Below are 19358 nucleotides of genomic sequence, written 5' to 3' on the forward strand. Positions count from 1 at the left end.
TTGGTTCTTTTCCTTTGCCGGTACGAATGCTCCGTGTGAGAAAACCCAGCACACACAAACTCCTCTTGGGTGCCCAGGCATTCTATTATAAAAGGGCCGTCAGGCTTTCAGGACTTCTTTTCTGAGTCCCTGGATTTCAATGGGCCAGCCTCCTGCTCTGACCCTCTGGGGGCTCCAGGCTGGAGGCGGCGGCGAGAGCTCCCAGGAGGCCACAGCCACCGCAGATGAGGGCAAAAGCCACCTAAGGTGGAGCTGGAAAAACGGGCCGGTTTGAGATGGGTTTTCTGCTGAGCGTAAATGTGGGCTGAACAGAATGACACAGGGTTGTGTGTCCTGCAAGTACAATCCTCAGGGAGCAAAACCGCATAGACCCCGTTGTAGCTGTAAAATTTGCCTTCATATGTTTGTGAGAGTTATGTGGATGGTTTTCAATGAACACACATCTGTTGTATCCGTTACTGTATAAAACACGTCATCTGGAGTGATGGCTGCCTCTGGAAAAGTGGGTGAGAGGGACAACGGCCTGGGTGGTGCTGGAGGTGACCTGAGCTTTATGTGAAATGTGCTACCTCTCAAAACAGAACTGGAAGCAAATAGAACATTGTCAACCGCTACTAACTCTGCTTCGCCGCTAAGACTTGAGTGTCTGTTGTATTTTCCTCTGAATCGTCTTTCCACTGCGGGAGCCTATGTGCCCTTTAAGCTCCAGGCGCCCCCTCGTGAGCTCCCCAGGCATGTGGTCCTAAGTCGCTCCTTCTTCAGATAAAAAGCAGAACACAGACATCATGTGCTGAAGTATAAATTTAATAAAGCCTCTGATCACGTTTTAATCCCTAGGTTATCTATGAAACCAACCCCCCCCAACTTTTTAGAGCCATCAAGAGCCATCGAGGTGTCAATGAACACGAGCCATAAAAGTACAGATGCAGTGTTTTTGACAGTGTGGTATCTCCAGCTGTTGAAGAGAACAATTTAAATGAAATTACAAACCACCCCTCCTCGTCAAAAGAACAGATAAAGTTGGCGTCGGTGCTCAGAAACCACTCTCTCCCCAGCCCCCCGCTGGCGGATTCTCGGGTAATCCAAGTCAAGATGGAATCAAACGTCTCTGTGCAGGCTGATCGTCCTTTGGGCCCCAGCATAAACGTACAAACCTGCTCCGCGTACACGCGCGTTCTGAGGAGGTCTTCAAAGGAGTCGAGTATTTAAAGTGGCAAATCCACAGAATCAGAGGTTACTAACAAATCTTAAATAATAATAACAAATTCCTGCCTTTAAATTCCTTGCCATCTTTCCATCAAAGTAAAACACAAACTCTATTTTCCAGAAGCCCAGGGGCTCTAAGGGAGCCAGGCTTGGGCCCGGGCAGGACATGGCACCCAGCCGCAACCCTTTGAGGGAGGCCATGGAGATAGATCTTGCCCGCTTTGCCGCCAACATGAAGGTTTTTGCCAGAAGGTGCTTTGCTGCTTGGTAGAAAGCTGCAAGCCCCCAGCGAGCTCCACAGAGCAGAGGAGGGACCAGGCACTCCTGGCTTCAATCTTGGTGGTGGGGATGCATAAGGAGCTTGACGAGGGGGGCGAGGGTGGATGGCTGTCAACACAGACCATGGACATGGCCTTTGTCTCAATTCCCTGGATCTAGAATAAAGTTCTTATGATAAGGGGCAAGAATGAGGGCAGAGGAGCACAATGGGTTGGAAGAGAAAACGAAGTAAAAAAACCAAAAACCAAAAAACCCAACCCAGAGTTCTCTCAGCCCTCTGAGCGTCCATCAGTGTGAAGGGCTCCCGGTTCCCCGTGCTGAGGAAAAATGAGCGGCAAGACCAAGTTTCTTGGGATTTTACCATCAATGGGGGGAGGCCACCGCCCCAACAGGCTGGGAAACTCGGCTAGTGTTTGTTCCTTACTAGACAAAAGCAGGGCAAACAAGCAGAGGGAAGGCAGCTACCCCCTAATCAGCAGGCCTTGGGGAACAGCCAGCGCCCTCTGGAAACGGAGCTGCTCTTAAGGGCCAACAGGTATTTTTTCTCCCTAAGCCAGGATGCCAATGTGAATGCACGAGACAGGATCAAGCCAGTGGGGGCCTCCTGGCAGCTTGGCCTGAGGACTCAGAGCATCTGAGGCGAGCCTGGGGGTGGGGCACGGCCGCCGCATGGAATGCGTGGTTTCGAGGTGGGGGCAGTGCCCGAAAGTCCTGGGCTCTGCAGCCTTCCCGGCAGGCACCTCTGCTTCCCTGGGGAGCAGGTGGGCCTGACTGTCTGCAGAGAGGCCGCGTGTGGACGGGACGGAGGCAGAGACTTTGTCGAGTGCATAGAGGCTTGGCAAGGCCTTACCTGAGAAGGGAGTTTTCAGAAACAGAAGGAGAGCGTCTCACCCGTAGTAGGCTTTGTGCACTCGGGACCATATCGTGAAAACCGCTCTGGACCCTTGGAGTTCCTGGGACTTGTTCATGCACAGCTCACTCACAAGGTTAAGGAAAAAAAAGACTCACCAAAAAACCAAACTATCAAAAGGAGAAGGCCCTCTGTGATCACAGGCCTGGGCTTCAGACCCCGGAAAGTAGGAGAAAAGGATCAGCGCGGGCGGAACCTGGAGGTTTATTCTCAACACCCTTCCCATCAGTGTCACCTGGAGAATGCTACGGAGTCGTCATGTGCGTCCCAAGTAGTTGAGGCCACAGGGGAGTCTCATGGCTATAAAGAGTGAGAGGTCACCTGGCTTGTTGGTCACCCACTCCCAGGGTGACCCCGCCCCCTGGAGCTGAAGGCCCCTGGCAGCCCAGGAGTCGGCCAGGGCAGGTGGCGGGAGCGGGGAGCTAGGAGAGCTCGAAGCCCGTGTTCATGCTGACGGCGTAGCGCAGCTTCTCCCGGAGGACGCTCTTCTTGCTGTAGTTAGGCAGCTTGAGCAGGTTGAAGCAGGTGGAGGAGGTGGGCAGACGGCCGCCCGGCTCCCGCTTGCGGATGGTGAAGAAGCCCCGAAGCACGCTGCCCAGGGTGTCCCCGGTGTCCTGCAAGCACACACCACAGCCCTGGTTGGGAGGCACCTGGCGAGGGAGACTCGGCGGGTGCCAGAGCGGGCGACGCAGGAGGGGACCTGGCTGGCCTCGGGGCCGAGCAGAACGGCCGGTGAGAGCGCACTGCTGCCCGAGGCCGCCCCCGAACGGAGGCCCCCGGCCCCGACTGCTGAGCACACAGCAGCAGCCCCGGCAGCCCAGTGCTCCACGAGGGACCCCTGTGTTAGGTAAGCACTCAGAAAGGGGGCCTTCGGGTTAACTGCCAGTTATTGCTCAACCAATTTTCAAAGAGCCAGACTACTGTAAACATACTTCAGGTACAAAAACATGTCTAAATGCAGCCTCCCATTTCCTCCCACCAGCGCGTGGCCCATGGCAGACTGTAATGTGGGGCAACCTTCCTTAAGTAAGGGGACTGAGGGTTGTCTAGTGTCACATGAGGGACGTGGAGGCCAGACTGCAGCATCCGGAGAGGCAGCTATGCTCAGAGGCCGCTGGGTTTTTGCAGGCAGGGGAGAGGGGCTGAGACACCGAACAATGGCTACCACTGGAGCACTCCTTCCACGGAGCATAACCCCGGAGGCATCTGTTCCCCCTTACAGAAGAGGAAATGAAGCGGCCTGCAGGACGTGAAGGGCCAGCACACAAGCCCTCGCCTGCCCCATTCCTAAGCCGGTGTCCTAAGCCCCCTCCCACACTGCCTCTCAGACCTGGAGCCCCGGCCAGGCCACCAGCTACTAAAACCACCCCCAGGTACTCTTTCCTGAGGGAGTAAAGAGAAAGGGACCTCCGAGAGAGCTGAGGCCCCAGAGCAGCCCGAGTCCAAGGGCATCCTCTGGGGGCCCGACTGCTCTCCTGGCTGGAGGGCTGTGGAACCTTTGCACCTGGCTCCCAGGAGCTGCGCTGCCTGCCCCGCGGACACAGACCGGGTGAAGGTTCTACCCAGTGGGCACAGCAAACCACCACCAAGAGCAGCTGACTCTTCCCCCAGCAGTGGTACCTGATCATCTGACACTTCGACACAGCGGATGGAGAAGGGAGGCTTGAGGTAGGCGAATCCCAGGAGCGGGGGCCTGGAGCAGCTGGTCACAAACTGCAACACAAGGCAGGTCGAGGGGCCAGACTGGGGCTCTTGCTCCCTCAGCAACAGGCCCCTGGCAGGCAAGCTGCACGTTTTTTGCTTTCTCCAGTCATGGTATGACAGGAGGGTGACCACAGACCATGCATTCGGCCCAAGAACTTGTATACGTCTCATGTCTCAAGGGTGTTGTTCTTGAAGGTTAAAACACACGAAAGCCACACCAGCGGATGTGACCAGTCATTTGTGTGTGCCAGCCCAGGGGCTGGTGGAGAATGTGCAGCTGAAGAGTTCAGGAACAACACAAACTACCCCCCACGGGACCGATCTCAGTGGGACTGGCACGCGGGCCCTTGCTTCGAGAGACGCCATGCATGGGACCACTGGGCAGAGGGAGACGGTGGTGCCCCCAACACGTGGCACAGGAGAGAGGGCCCCACACCCCTGGCACCTGGCTTCCTGCTCGGCTTCCTAGCCAGCCAGGGGGAGGTGTGCAGGTGCGTTCCCCCAAGCACCCTGGACTGCTGTGTCACAGAGCAGTCTCACAGAGTGAGCTCGGCTCCTGGGGGCCCCTCCCTGACAGACGAATCTGCCCTCAGCATGCAGACAACAATCAGGCATCCGGCGCCAGCAAGGCTGAGGGGCACACCAATGCGCCGGACACCCGGAATGGGGCCCATGGGCAGCCACCCATGCTCCCTTGCTACACTCCTGGGATTCCTTGCCTCTCCCAGATGGCAGCACCTGGGTTATTTCATCATATGTGCTAGCTTGTGTCTGCACAGAGGAATCGGACTGACTTAGAAATCCAAGTGATAAACCTGCAGAGGGAAGTCTGAAGAAACCATTCGCTTTTTAGAACTGAACATCATTCGGGGCGCCTGGGTGGCTCAGTCGGTTAAGCGACTGCCTTCGGCTCAGGTCATGATCCTGGAGTCCCGGGATCGAGTCCCGCATCGGGCTCCCTGCTCGGCGGGGAGTCTGCTTCTCCCTCTGACCCTCCCCCCTCTCATGTGCTCTCTCTTTCTCTCATTCTTGCTCTCTCAAATGAATAAATAAATAAATAAATAAAAAGAACTGAACATCAGCTACAAAGGCTCTCCCTTCTCCAGGGGATGTACGGGCCTGCGACTTACAGCACCCAGCTGTGCTTCAGCAAGCTGAGTGTTTGGGTCTTAATACAATAAATGTTACCAATGAAACTGTTCTAAATGGCATCCAAAGTTTTTGTGTGGCAGGTTTCAAAAACCGTTTGTACACCCAGTATCGATGTTACTATCCAGTATGGCTTATTTTCCACCAGCCGAAGCACAGCAGCAGCTCCTACTAAGAAAGCAGGGCCGAGCGCTGTGCTGAGCGCTCTGGGACCCGGCCGCACCTCATCACTCCTCGGAAGCTGTGCGATTCGCTCCGTTTTAAGGATGAGGAGACAGACCCAGAAGAGCCTGTGCCTGTCCCAACTCAGGCCGCTCAGACCTACTGTGTGCCGCAAGCCGGGGCTGCTCTGTGGAGGGGGCGGTGCTTTCATCCCCCTGGGACGGGAGGCCGAGGGGCAGAGGGCACAGGAAGCTGCCATCTGCTCGTGTTACAGCTAAAGCAAGCACAGTCAGGTGCACTCCATACGAGGGCTGTGTCTTCCACCCGACTCGGGGGCCTGTCTGCAGGAACTGCAGGTCTGGAGACCGGCTATCCAGAGACACAAACACACCCGCTGTGTGGGACAGACTGCACACAGTTAGGAGACATGGGCTCTCTCCTCTTTCCAGGAGAGGCAGGGGAGCGGTTTTATAGGCCCTCAGGGAGTGTTTGGCCTATAAGAGGTGCTGCTGGAAAATCAGAATTGATTCTCTTAAGAATTTCTGGAATTATGTCTACCTGCCTACCCCAAGCCCTTTGTAACCTGTAGGGATGACCTGGGCATTTCTGCATCTAGGAGTGGTGGCCTCCTTGATGGGAATGAACTCTCCTCAGAATGACAAACCAAGGAGAAAGAAAACCCGCTGCCATTTCAACTAGTGGTGATACTGTTCATGTTGCCTCAACCACCAAGGTCACTGGAAACCATTCTAGAAACCCAAATGTCCAAAGGAAAATATTTCAAGGTACTTAAATCTACCCCCAGAATATGGCAAAGTGTTCAGGATAAAATATCAAACAGCAGAGCGGGTGGCAAAGTGAGGATTCCATCTTTATAAAAATACACAAGCATGTAACAAATACACAGACAAGTGTGTATGTCATCCAGGGTCCTATAAAAGGCTTTGCCGACGTCAGTAACAGGAAACAACATGGTGTCATCGGAGGGAATGTTTTGAACGTTTCCAACTTTAAAGACACCGGTATAAGGGAACTGGTTAATGTCAGCTACCCTGTTTGCAGAAATACACACTGCTATCAGCCTACTCAATCACGTGTGTTTTATGGGGACACTGTATGTGTGGTGCTGCATGTTTCACACTGCTGAGAAAAAGGTACACAGAGGCAGTCCCTGGAGAGTAGGAATGGAGATTGTTCAAAAGTTTGCGTGTCTGGGGACGCCTGGCTGGCTCAGTCGGTGGAGTATGTGACTATTGATCTTGGGGTCATAAGTTTGAGCCCCACGTTGGGTGTAGAAATTACTTAAAAAAAAAAAAAAAACTTAAAAAAAATTTGCTTGTCTGTATTTTAAGGTAATAAACACCATTTGCTTCTATAAGGAAGGAAGAAATGAGATGTGAGCAAGGCCAGCACCAGCGAAGGGGAAGACGGAGTGCTGAGCCCAACGAGCTCAAGCCCACGCAAGCCTGTCTCTGCAGAGGGGTCCGCAGCAGCTCCTGGGCCCACGTGACTCAGCCTCACCCCGGGCCTGTCTGGTTACTGCCTGACCTACCATGGAGGCGGCCTACGGGAGAGGATATGCTGATCATAGGAGGTCCTCTTGATAATTTTACTTTTTCCCAGTATAAATTATTACAGCAAGTGACCTCTAGGTTTATGAGAATATCTATGAATGCACATCTAGGTAACGTATAAAATACCTTCAGAAACATGGCTCTCTCGTCGGGTGTGAAGTCAGAGGCCAGAATGTCCCAGAGCCAGATGATGACCCTGTGACTTCCATGAAAGCCACCGTAGTATACCGTGTGCTTCCTGAAAAAATGCAGACGACGGGCTCAGCCACACATTCCAATGGGTGCTCACAGACACAGGCAGGGACGGAACTTAGCCAAGTGGCACAGCCAACTCCGGCAGGCCTGGGTGCCTCCTGACCTCTCTTAAAGGCGGAAGTTCACGCCTTCGTAACCCATGTCCCTGGAAGCTAAGGGGGTAGGGAGCTCAAGAGCGGGCCCTGAGACTCCCGAACAGGAGCTAACAGGAGATCCTGCACTGCCACTTCCCAGAACTCTGGAGAGCCCCACAGTCCTCGACACCTGCTTAAACTCTACTTCCACTTCTTAGTCTCTAGGCAGACAAGTGGGGGATCTTTTATTTCAGAGCAATTCACCCAGTGATCAGGGAGGAGAGCACTTGGAAGTGGGCTTCTGAAACAGGAGCCCAGCAAGGGGGCAGCTTGCTTTCCAGGAGGCTGAAGATTTCACCCCCCTCCCCACCTTCGCTCCTTACTTTAAATCTTCCAGATCAATCTCAGCATTGTCACCGGAGATGAGACGCTGTAGCTCAGGGGTTGAGAACATCCGGGTCCACTCGGGCTTGATAATGGAGCGGAATCCGCTAATGAGGGCAGCTGTCTGGTTTTTTATTTGGGTGTGCATCCGAAAATGTGCCATCAAATGGATGTAGCTAATCCTGTTGCCAACAGGAGAAAACAGTGGGAATTAGGAGGCCAGGCTGGGCTGTTACCAGTGGGCTGAAAGATGAGTCCAGCCATTTCTGGACCACTTAACGAAAACACCAGTGGTACCAGGGCGTTTCACCAGAATGACGGCGAGGATGACGACGATGACGACGATGGTAATGCTAACCTTCCTGAATGGCACGCTGGGTGCCACTGTGTATGTGTTCACTCCTCCCCCAAACCCAGATAAGGAGAGGGCCCTTTCTCAGCACAAAAAGTACAGCTTTTTGGACTTTTATTTAATTTCATCCAATTAAGAGAGAATTCTGTCCTCCAGTAAGCTTTAAAACGGGAGAAAAAATGGCTTCATGAGGAAACCTCCAGCAAAGCCTTGCTAATCTGGGCCAAGACTCGAAGCCATGAAAAGTAAGCCTGCAGAAAGCTGTGACCAAATGCAGCTAGCTTACACTTAGGTTCAAAGGGGAAGTCAGAGCACTAACAACAGTTCCGAGCAGATGGTCTTCTGGGCCTGCTTTACTGAGCACGATGACCTCATCTACGACTGTAATACAACGCAAACCTTTCCAGCAGGTTAAATCCAGGCTTGTTAGCATGGCTGATTTCTTAGCAAAGAACCTGAGCCCAGCCCAGGTACAACTCCCCAAATCCCAAATTAGCACAGTCCAAATAAAAATTTTACCCCACAGTGCTCAGATCTGAGTTTCTGACCCTGAAAATATGCTTATTTAAAAAAATTATCCAGCAGCAGACTTGCACATTGAGATACTTAAATATGACTTTTTCCATTATCGATACCCCTTTCATACACGCTTTGAAGCAGGTTGCTGATATTGTCCCATTTTACCAAAAGAGGGAGGGGGACTTTGGAGGACTTTCCCATTTAACAGAAAGTACAAGACCCTAAGGAGGGCGGAATTGGCGTTTCCAGGCCTTTTAAGACCATCTGTCGAACCGAATCCCCTTGCCCTTATGCTGAGCTTTTTTGCTGAGAACGTGTAAGTTTATGAAGTGGCTTTCACACAGGTCCAGGCAGGACAGGAGTCTCACTCCAGCACAGGCTGCATCGGCCCGCTGCCTCTGGCTGTGATCCATGCCGCTCCCACCATCACCCCCGTGCCACGCCCAGCAAAACACGGCCGATCCGAGGGTGGCGGGCTCTATGGGACATGTCACACAGCTGACATTGGGGACGTTCACTGCTCTCCTTTACTGAGGCCCCCCCCTTTGAGCCAGATATCCCGCAAGGTATCTTACACGCATGAGCTCACAGAAGCCCTCTGAAGGGATGGTTATAGGCACACGGCAGGGAGCGACAGGACGCGTCCCTGCTGACAGCTCCCAGCAGCGCCTCCCCACCTGAGCTCCTGGCTCTCTTCTCAGTTGTCCAACTAATGCCCTGTGGCCAGGAGTCAAAACTGGTGTCTTTCAATCCCGAGGAGAATCAGGCCCGTTCTTCTGACCACACTGACAGTCTAAATCAAAGCTCCGCAAGCATGCAGACTGCCCCAACCACCTGACCCGAGAGGGGCAGGATGCTCGGGCTGCAACGTGCATCTGAGCCAAATGACTCACCAGGTGGGACTGAGCTCTCACTTGTCACTGGGGGAGTGATGCTCAGATTAACAGTTCAGATGCTCAGCTGAGCCTGGCGGCAGAAGATTAATAGTTTGACAAAAGGGCCAATATCTACTCCTCATGCTAGGTTCTACTGTTTTAATTAGGTGAGAATAGTGCGGTGGAGATAGTGCATTAAGGAGTTTTGCTTCTAGGGACCAAAGAGGTTGACATTTATGATAGATTTCTAAAAGCCTGTTATCTGTGACAATAGCTGCCGGGCCTCCGAGTCCCCCCACGTCTAAGAACCTGTCTGTGGCATTTGAATTCATCACTGTGTCTTCTCAAGAACAGCATTTTATGCAACTGCCACATGCTATCATTCCAAAATGATCTGCCCCTCCAAGGTGTCCTTCCGCCTCCGTGCCCTCTGGGTTCAGGACTACGTGCCCAAGTGGCTCAGAACCCATTTGTCTGCATCTCGAGCCGTCATTAAATGCCTAGGAACACTGCGGCCTGGGTGCCTCTGCCCTTAGATGGGCTACTGCCAAAAATAAGTTGTCAATTCTTATTTTGCAAATCGAATTTAATACAGTTTTGGCCTATGAACTGTAACGAGTAAATTCCATTATGATATTTATGGCCTCTTTCTACTTCAATCTATCTTAATAAATTCTCAAAGTAAGACCAGAGAGCCAGAATGAAGTCTTTTCAAGTGCTGACCTTAAAAATCTAATTGCTATACTCACTTATTTTCATTCGTAACAGGAATGGTCTTCCCTCCAGGAATCAGTTCATGGCAAACAAGCTGGGGGAGAAGATGGGGAGCAATTACTTGAGAGAATTCTAACAGGGAAACAGGGCTTCCTGAAGATGAAAGGGCCTGACGCCAATGTCCGTAATGATGACAGAATGAAGATGGGACGTGTTTGGGAATAATCATTTTCACAAGAAGCCAGGGCTTAAATATCAACAAGCAGACCCTGCACAATCAATGTGGAAGGTTTCTTCTCATCCGAACCTCATGCAGACATTTGTACTAAGGCTTAAAGATATCACAGAGGGGACCATGTTTGCATTATGAGCATAGTTAAATAAATGTTGGTACAGCCGTACCCTGGAATGGTATGGTACCATTTCTGGAAAAAAAAAAAAAAAAGTGATACAGGTGCCCCGGGAGAAAAGTCTGAAAACACATGACACATTAACAGTGGTGCTTTCCTGGAGCTGGTCCTGTAACTGGCTTTTTCACGTTCTGTGCTCATCTTATAGCAGAATCTGTGGTTACCAGTTTGCATCATTTTTATTGTCAAAAGAGAAAATTCTGAGGAAGGCTCAAATCTGCTTAAAGATTTGAAGACCACAGAATCGAGTATTTTCCTCAACTTCAGGCATTTCTGGGGGTCACCTAAAAATCAAAGAATGCATACTTTTAAAGCTAATTTTAGCAGAAATTCTACTAATAGAATATCCTGGGTCTCTGATGATGAAGAAAGGAGCGATCGTGGCCTCTAGTCCCACCGTTGCCAACACCTTGGGGCAACGGGAGGACTCTGAAGCTGGAAGGGTCTTTGGCAAGCCCCCGGCCTGGTGTTTCCTGGAAAGGGCTCCAGGGAGCGCCCCGTCCGCACGCTACTACTTGGAGAGCCTCGGAGAACCGCTCTGTGGGAAGGCGGAGGTTCCTCCCTCACAGGCTCCTCAGAGCGCTCACACACCTGTGTGCTCGGGGCTCCCTACAGGAGCTCATGGCGTCACACTGCTCCCAGCCAGGACTCACACTCACGAGAGGTACTTTTGTGAGAGAAGAGAAGCGGGGCTTGGGGAGACGAGTGACCTTTCGGAGGCGACGCAGGCTCGGCTCCAAGAAGCCAGCTCTGCATGAGGAAGCTCTAGGTCCGGTTTCTCCCGCAGCCCTCAGAACACGGGCGCATGGAGGCTCACACAGGTGTCTGCTAGGACAGCACTGGAGGGCGCAGAGGGCACTTCGGGGGAAAGCCAAAAGGCAAGCTCTGGCAGGAGACTTCTCTGCTGCCACAGTGTCCACTGTCCTTTCCTCCTGCTCCGCTCTCCATGATGAGCAAGAGCAAGGCCTGGATTCTGTTCGAGGCACTTCTCGGGCGGCTTCTTCCCCTCTGCAAGTCACACGCCTCCGTGTGTGACAGCTAATCCTCACCATGGCAACAAAAAGCAATGTTACAAATGGGGAATTAGAGCTTCCATCAGGAAGGACCCTAAGTGCGATCTAAGCAGAGCAGGGTCTTTGTGGGGAGCTCTCCGAGGGCCAAGCAGGCAAAGGCCAGGTCAACTGGGAACGGAAGGGGGAACGCCCCCCTGGCTGGCGAGGCGGGAGTAGGGGGATGGGCAAGGGAACCAGACACCAGAGGACAGCCAGCCTCGGTTTGTGAACCTTCTCCTGGGGAAAACACCAAGAGCAGGGCAGGTCCCAGGAAGCCAGTGGAGGGCGGCAAAGAATCGCTCAGCCATAGAGGCCGACCTACCTGACCCATGACGTCCTCGTCGTAGGACAGAGTCAGGCCCAGGTCGGAGATGTCCCCGTCGTAGCGCTAATGCAACAGAGAAAGGGCAAGTGTTGGGACCCAGGCGGGCCATATCCTTGAAAGCTTTAACACTCCCCCCCACCACACACACGATGCTGCATGGGCAGGACCACTATGACTGCCACCCAGCCTGAAGCAAAGGGAAAGGCCACTCATCACCGTGAGGAAGGAGGTAGGAGTGGCCAGAAGGGGACGTGGGGGCCCATGGTGGCTACAGAGCAGCCCTGGCCCCAGAGCAGGAAATCGCCTCCCACCACACGAGAACCCCGAGGCCTTCACTTCACTGAGTTTGCACCAGCCTGCAGCGATGCCCTCCGCCATGCCGCACTGACCTTAATGGAAGTGAGGTTTTTATAGAACTCTGAGTCCAGCGAAGGAAGCTCGTCCACAGAGCTGTAGAAGATACTGTGGTGGTGCCCAAGCAGCTGGCTCAGGAAGAAGGACGCGAAGGGCACGTCCACCACAATTCCCTGCGAGAGGAGAGACAGAAGTTCACTGTCTGCCATGCAGGATCCCACCTCAGGGACCTTGTTGGGGTGGCTCGGGCCGCAGAGGGGCTCCGAGGGTGTCAAGGACATCTCGAGGTGCTTCGTAAACTTTTGAGGTGGAGACCAGCACCTCCCGCCACCTGCACACCATCCAGCGCCTCCGGGGGACATCACAGCGCAGCAGTTAAGGGCACAGGCTTTGGAGCTGCACAGCTCAGGGGTCCAGTCCCGGCTGCACTGCCGCCTGGCTGCGGGATGTCGGCTCTCCCCCTCTGTAAATGGGGACCAGCAGAGCCTCCCAGTTTTCAGGTTTAAATGAGCAGGGTGGAGAGGAACGCAAAGCATCAGCTCTCACTTGGAGACAGGGCAGGGGAAGGCTCCAGGAGAGAGACCTATCTAGGCTAGACCTGAGGAGCACAAGGGCTCTCGTACGAGGCCCACAGGCACGCCCCGGGGGGGGACACAGAGCTCTCTGGCCACAGCACAGTGTTTGAAGGAGGAGAGGCGAGGGATCAGGGCCAGATCAGGGGAGGCTTCCTGAGCTTCCTGGAGTCTGAACTCTCTGTGGAGGGCAGCAGGGAGCCCCAGGGGGGCTCTAGGCAGAGAAGTGTCAGGTTTGTACTTGGCGTGGGGAACGGACGGAGGAGGACAGGAGGCAGGGAGGGATGCAGCACGAAAACTGTTGCAGAACACTGCGGAGAACAGACAGATTGTTCTAGCTGGAGAGAAGTGTGCAGGTCAGAGAGATTCAGAAGGGACAGGGGCTCAGACTCGATGATGGCCCGTCTCAGAGGACTGCGAGTGTTACGTGAGTTAATACACGCTGCTCCTCACACGGGGCCCAGCATGTCCTAATTTCTCTCTGCGCTGTTACTGCTGGAGAAGGAGGAGACAGACGCTGGGTCCAGGGAACGGGGGAGCACATTCACAGAAGCCACGAAGTCATGCTTCTCGGCTGGCCCAATTCTTCTGGGCATATCACAGCTACATGTTTGAGAGAGAAATGTGGCATGTAGCCAGGTACATCCTCATGGGATTTTTTTTTTTTTTTAAAGATTTTATTTATTTATTTGAGAGAGAGAATGAGAGAGAGAGAGAGCACATGAGAGGGGGGAGGGTCAGAAGGAGGAGCAGACTCCCTGCCGAGCAGGGAGCCCGATGCGGGACTCGATCCCGGGACTCCAAGATCATGACCTGAGCCGAAGGCAGTCGCTCAACCAACTGAGCCACCCAGGTGCCCGGGATTTCTTTTCTAAATGGGAATCAGCTGAGAAATGGTCTCCATTTGCAGATGTGGAAACAAACACAGAAAAGGAGCCCAGGACCCCCACCCAGTCTAGGGCAGGAGGCAGCCTGAGGGAGCCTGGGCAGGGATGCAGAGGGGGCATCTGACCGCACCCTGGCTAGGGACTGAGGCCATGAACACAGAGAAAATGAGTATGCTCGCCCGCACATGGCCTCTCTCCCTCCCTCCCTTCCTCCACTGGCCCCAGCTACCAGCCCTGCCTTCGGAGGGCACACTGCCTTCCCTAGGGTTTGTGACGGGTGAGAGGTGAGTGCTGCTCAGGCACTCCTGGAGCCCACTGTGAAGGCCACAAGCTCCCGCTGCAGCTTTCCTTCCTGCCTGGGGAGTGGGACCCTCAGGGTGGGGGCCAATGCCCCCTGGAGGGAGTTCTGCCAGCCCGGCTTGCAGTGGACAGGGATCGGGAGCTATGTGGGCCTCACCAGGGGCCTGCACAAGTTCATGCCGCCCTGACCCCACGAGACCGACGAGCCGGGCACCACAGGAGGGGGTCTTCCCTGTCTTCGCTCATTTACTATCTACAGCAACCCCATCACGTAGCTTTTATCACCCCTACTCCCTCCGACCAGAACGAGGGCCTACAGAAATAAACGCGACATGCTCGCAGTCATACGCTGGCCAGGGACGGCCAGTCTCCACCAGCAGCTGGGGGCGCTGTCCTGCGGTCCTGTTCTGGCTCACACGCAACACTGAGACGCCTGCGGCTTGCTCTGAAGCACTCACTCCAATTACAAAAGATTTAAGGAGGCAGCTGTAACAACTAACATGCCCCACAAAATGCTGCCCTCCTACAACAGGACCACGCCAGCCTGGGTTTGAATTCGGGTTCTACCGCTTAACTAGCACTGAGAGCCTGGACCAGTGACTTCTCAAAGCCTCGGTCCTGTCACCGGCAGGTAAATGGGGCAGCAGCAGCCTGGCTCCAGGACTGGCGGGAGGGTGAAATGACATACCCCGTGGAAAGCACCCCGGATTTCTGTCCAGTAATCGTGGGTCCTGTCCTCTTTCCCGGGCTCCATCCTAATGACAGCGCCTTTATGTGGCTGGGCCCCGCCATGACACTGCGCACAAGTCCCCAGGGCTTCTAGCATCTTGTTTCCCCCCGGGTGCGCCGCTCCTGCATGTGCCTACCTCGTACACGGCCTTCCCCAGCATCTTGCCCACAAACTCGAAGAGCTGCAGGTAGTTCTCGTGAATGTAGGACGTGGGCGAGGGGTAGAGCCTCTCGTCCCCGCTGGTTGTCTGCAAGGGAGAAGAATGGAGAGAGGCAGGGAGCCTACGTGCTCGGCCCTTTGCTTCTCACTCGTCAGAGAATGTGGCTGCCATCAGCCCCGCTCCCACTCCCCTTAAATACCTTGAACAAATTGAGTGCCGGGTCGAACACCCTCTTGATGATCTCCTCCAAGAACTCCTTGAAGACGCCGTCCTGGTCAATGCCTGCCTCGTCCACCCCGAGGTCGTTGACGAACTTAACGCGGATCACGCCCTTCATGGCGTGCTGGGAGAGCTGCCGGAGCTGCTCGTAGCCGTCCTGCCAAGGGCAGAATGGCAGCCCATCAGGAGGGGGAGGCCCTCTGCCTAACTCACGGCTGCCGCTCCAGGGTTCCGGCTCCCCTGTGTGAAGCCTTCCTGGCGTAACTACTGAACACGCAAGTCAAGACGTGGGTGTGGGGATGGGCAGTTCTCACCCGTTTTTAAATGAGCCGGTTAAAAGGAAAACTCATCTTGGGGACGGGACCCCCCTGCTCTGTGGCAAGGGGAGGCTGCCCTTGAGATGATGCAGAGCACGGAGATGGGGAAACCCGGCAAGATGAGCTGCAACAAGCTCTTCGCCGTCAGACAAAGGACGGAAGTAACGGGGACAAGATCCCACCCTATTTTAATGCAAAGACTAGCTTATTTAGCTCATGGTAAAAATCAGTCAAACTCAGACCCTATGAGATAAAAATAAAAATACCCCCACGCCTCAACTCCCGGTCTCTTTCCCCAGATCATGAAAGGCCTGGGTGAGTGTTAGGCTAAGGAATTTAGGGTCCACCCTGAAGGGCAGCAGGGAGCCACAGAAGAGTCCAGGCAGGGAGAGACATGACTGGCTTTCTCAGAAAGATCTTTGTTGGTGGCAGAGCAGAGATGGCAGAGACAAGGGTGCAGGAGTGATGCTGGGCCCACACAAGGCAGGGGCAGCAGGGAGAAGCCCAGCACACCCCCTGGCTGGCAGCCATCCAGCAACCCCCATGCAGAACTCGAGGATGCGACTTTAGAGTTCTCGTATTCGATTATATTGTTTAGTCCGCCTCTCGATTCTAATCTGTTGAGGTGTTTAGGCTCCTGGTTCTGTGTTCCTGGCATCAGCAAGCTGCTCAGGGTTTTGTTCTCGAGGAGTGACTGCCAGAAGCAGTGCTGAACAAGACAGCAGCCAGGGAGCAGTCTCCTGGTCCAACAGGACATACTCCATCTTGGGGGTGCAATCGAGCTCTTTAGATACTGTCGTGTAAGCTGCAAATCAACTGCAATATCCTACTGAGGCCACCCTGCGGATCTCCCTCCCAGTCACAGCCATGGGGCCGTCAGACGTTCCGCTAACACGAGACAGACCATGTCCACGGCAGCCACCTACCTGCCAGTGACAGCCCTTGTCACAAAGCACAGGGGCCAGACTGGTAAGAACTGCTTTGGGGTTCTTCCTGCTGATCATATTTCCCTCGTGATGCAAATGACTGTCCCCTGGTGGCTCCTGATCTTATTCTGGGGTTAAACTCCCAAGTTTGAGAGCCAATAATAACCATCTGTGGAAGGCAGAGGCTTTGGGTGTGCAGTCCTGAGAAGCACCTGAGAAGTGGAAGTTTGAGAACCACCAAGTGAGAGGAAAAGCAGCGGAACACAGGAAGTCAGCACGCAGCTGCAGCAGAATGGTCAAACCATTCTGCCTACATTTATGGTAATTATCTTGGCACGGAGTCCGGGATGGGTGGAGAATTCCAGCATGTTCTTGCTTGCTTGCAGGACTTCCTCCATTCTGCTCTGAAATGATGCCTTCCTAAGCTGACTTCGCATTGGTAGGGGTGCCAGGATCACGCAGATTAAATGAGATGGTGTTACGTGCAAGCACTTAGCATGTGGCCGCACACATGGCAGGTGCTTAAGGAATGTTCGCTGGAGTTGAATCTCGCTTTTTCTTTATCAGCCCCATGTTGGCCTTTTCTTTGAAGAGCTGGAGAGAGGAATTTGCCAGCTGCTTCCTCTGACAAACTGCCTGCTGCGCCCTCTGGGCACGAGCGTCACTACACAAGAACTGGATTGGTGTCCTTCCTTCTGGAAGGTGAGCGGGAGGAGGGTATCCCTCTTCCCCACTGCATCTCAAACAGCATAGGCAGAGGACTCTGACCTGGGGATGAGAGCCCAGCTGTCCCATTGAGACCCGAGTGAACGTGACTGTGAATCTTAACTTCTCTGGCCTCAGTTCCACCTTTGACCGAGGGGACAGGGCTGGGCAGAGGATGTCTTACTGTTCCTCCCGGTCCTGAGATGCTAGGGTCCTGGCCCAGTTTACCCTCTGTGAGGAGAAGCCTTCTTGCAAGACTTCAAACTAACACCTGCAAGGGGAATACTGAAGCGCCATCTTCAATAAAACCACAGAAAAGGAGACTGAATAAAAGGCCAGAAGAGCATAGGCGTGTCTAATATCAGCTTTTTGATGCCCCCTTGTGTCCAAATCAAGCAAATGCCACTGGGCTCTCCTCTCGCAACCAAACTAGCAGGTAATGAGAACTAGGGTAACTGAGTATGTGACCCTCTCCTCCTCCTAGTTCAATAGGAACAACAGTAATCTGTTTCATGACGAGATAGACTCTAATGGAATAGAAGAAGAAAAGTGGACTTGGCCAAGAACCTAAGACAGACACCCCTCCTGTGACACCCTGAGGGCTGTGTTTGAGATAGCAGGCCTGGGGTAACCGGGACGTGCGGTGAGTCTCCCACAAGCAATGACACTTGAGGAGGGAGCTGGGGACTCCGTCACTCTCAGGACACGTACCAGTCTCTACCACCACAGCCTTCCTGTTGGTGCCGGCAAATCTGAGGGACTGGGGACCGTAAGTGACAAGGGAGGAGCATCCAGATCTGATAAGGAAAGTGCTGGAGAAGGGTGTTTCCAAACACAACTGGGCTTTTTCCTCTCTGAGTCAAAGCAAAGCCTGCAGACTGGTGGCCCACAGGGTGGATTCGCTGGGTCATCTAACCTTCCAGACACTTCACAAAACCCCAGTCATTCACAACATAAAAGCCCCTTGGCCTGCTCTTAAAAGCCCAGAGGAGGGCGCCTGGGTGGCTCAGTTGGTTAAGTGTCTGCCTTCGGCTCAGGTCATGATCCCAGGGGTCCTGGGATTGAGTCCCATGTCGGGCTCCTTGCTCAGTGGGGAGTCTGCTTCTCCCTCCCCCTCTGATGCTCCCTCCCCGCTTGGGTTCTGTCTGTCTCAAATAAATGAGTAAAAGCTTTAAAAAACAAAAAAACCCCAGAGCATAACGGAGCCTGAATTCGCACACAGAAGTTGTCAGGTGGGATGAAGAGGAGGTGCCAACCCTCTCTACTGCTCGCCAACCCTGAGGCTGCATGTCAGGTGTCATCTGCCCACTCAAGAGAGGGGCTCTTTTTCTCACGTAGTTATCTATGCTGAGGGCTGTGTTTTAAGAAGAGCAGGAGGGAGCCACGGAAGTGAAGAATACGCCTCCTGTTTCGCGTGCAAACAAGATGCTCCTGTGCGGACATACTCAGCCAGCTTGACCCATTCCCGTGACCAGGGAGGGTCCCTGTAGGCACTTAAGCTTCTTCTACTTTTAAGAATGTCAAAAGCATCATCTGGCTAACACACGCTGCCTCTCCCCAGCAGACCCGTGTCAATCGCCAGTGTTCAGGGGAACTAAAAGCAGCTCTCCAGGAAGGAGCAGGAATGCCCCAAAGGGGAGAAATGAAAATGTGGGGGAGGGGGTGGGGAGGAAGGGCCGCTGCCAGTGCCATTTGCTGGTGGCTGGCTATGTGGCCATGTGCCCTGCCGGGATCCCACAACTGCCCTACACCGCAGAACGTGCTAATTTGCCAGGGGCTGTGGCTGGAGCCAGAGAGAAGGTCTGAAGGGCAAGCCCAGGCAACTGTATCAAGTCCAGCCTCTCCTGGGAATGTGGACTTGGGGTTCAGTCACCAGTTTGACCTTTGGCAGGCTCAGCACATTTGGGAAGGCTCCGCACTGCACAACCCTGAGGGGTACGGCACACAGTGACCTCATAGGCATGTACATTTACTATATCGACGTTCCAGCGGATTGTCATCAGCATCATGTCCTGACAAAAACATTAAGTTATTACAATTTTCGGACATACAGAGGTAAAGTGTTCTGAGAACAGGCATCTACCTCTTGTTCACATGAAGCTGCCACACAGTAGTCACGCTGGAGACTGGGCTTGGCTGAGGTGGGCCACTGTTTCTCCTAAGCTCCTGTCTACGAAGAACCCCTAGCTCTGTGGTAAATGCACCCCCCAGTATGGCTCAGTCAACTTACTACCTACACTCCAG

The 19358-nt window shown here is 53.7% G+C and overlaps 1 protein-coding gene across 6 annotated transcripts in view; it reads right to left on the reverse strand.

Moving 5' to 3' along the window:
* Nucleotides 1-788: 788 nt before the first annotated feature.
* The window catches only part of UBE3B (ubiquitin protein ligase E3B), a 51683-nt gene continuing 33113 nt past the window's right edge, over nt 789-19358 (reverse strand). For 4 of the 6 annotated variants that reach the window (XM_045887476.3, XM_045887475.3, XM_064578535.1 and 1 more), the window contains 9 exons: nt 15147-15323; nt 14924-15034; nt 12334-12471; nt 11942-12007; nt 10193-10251; nt 7697-7879; nt 7111-7222; nt 4016-4108; nt 789-3009 (listed from right to left, as the gene is read on the reverse strand). In XM_045887476.3, the coding sequence (XP_045743432.1) occupies nt 2818-3009; nt 4016-4108; nt 7111-7222; nt 7697-7879; nt 10193-10251; nt 11942-12007; nt 12334-12471; nt 14924-15034; nt 15147-15323 (1131 nt within the window). In that variant the 3' untranslated portion in view covers nt 789-2817. Of the gene's footprint in view, nt 3010-4015; nt 4109-6263; nt 6975-7110; nt 7223-7696; nt 7880-10192; nt 10252-11941; nt 12008-12333; nt 12472-14923; nt 15035-15146; nt 15324-19358 lie in introns of those variants that run through there. The other 2 variants (XM_064578536.1, XM_064578537.1) reach the window with 2 other exon arrangements.

The sequence above is a fragment of the Mirounga angustirostris genome, unplaced genomic scaffold (genome assembly GCF_029215605.1).
Source record: "Mirounga angustirostris isolate CCGP_5_RB_7025 unplaced genomic scaffold, mMirAng1.0.hap1 SCAF_14, whole genome shotgun sequence".
Taxonomy (NCBI): Eukaryota; Metazoa; Chordata; class Mammalia; order Carnivora; family Phocidae; genus Mirounga; species Mirounga angustirostris.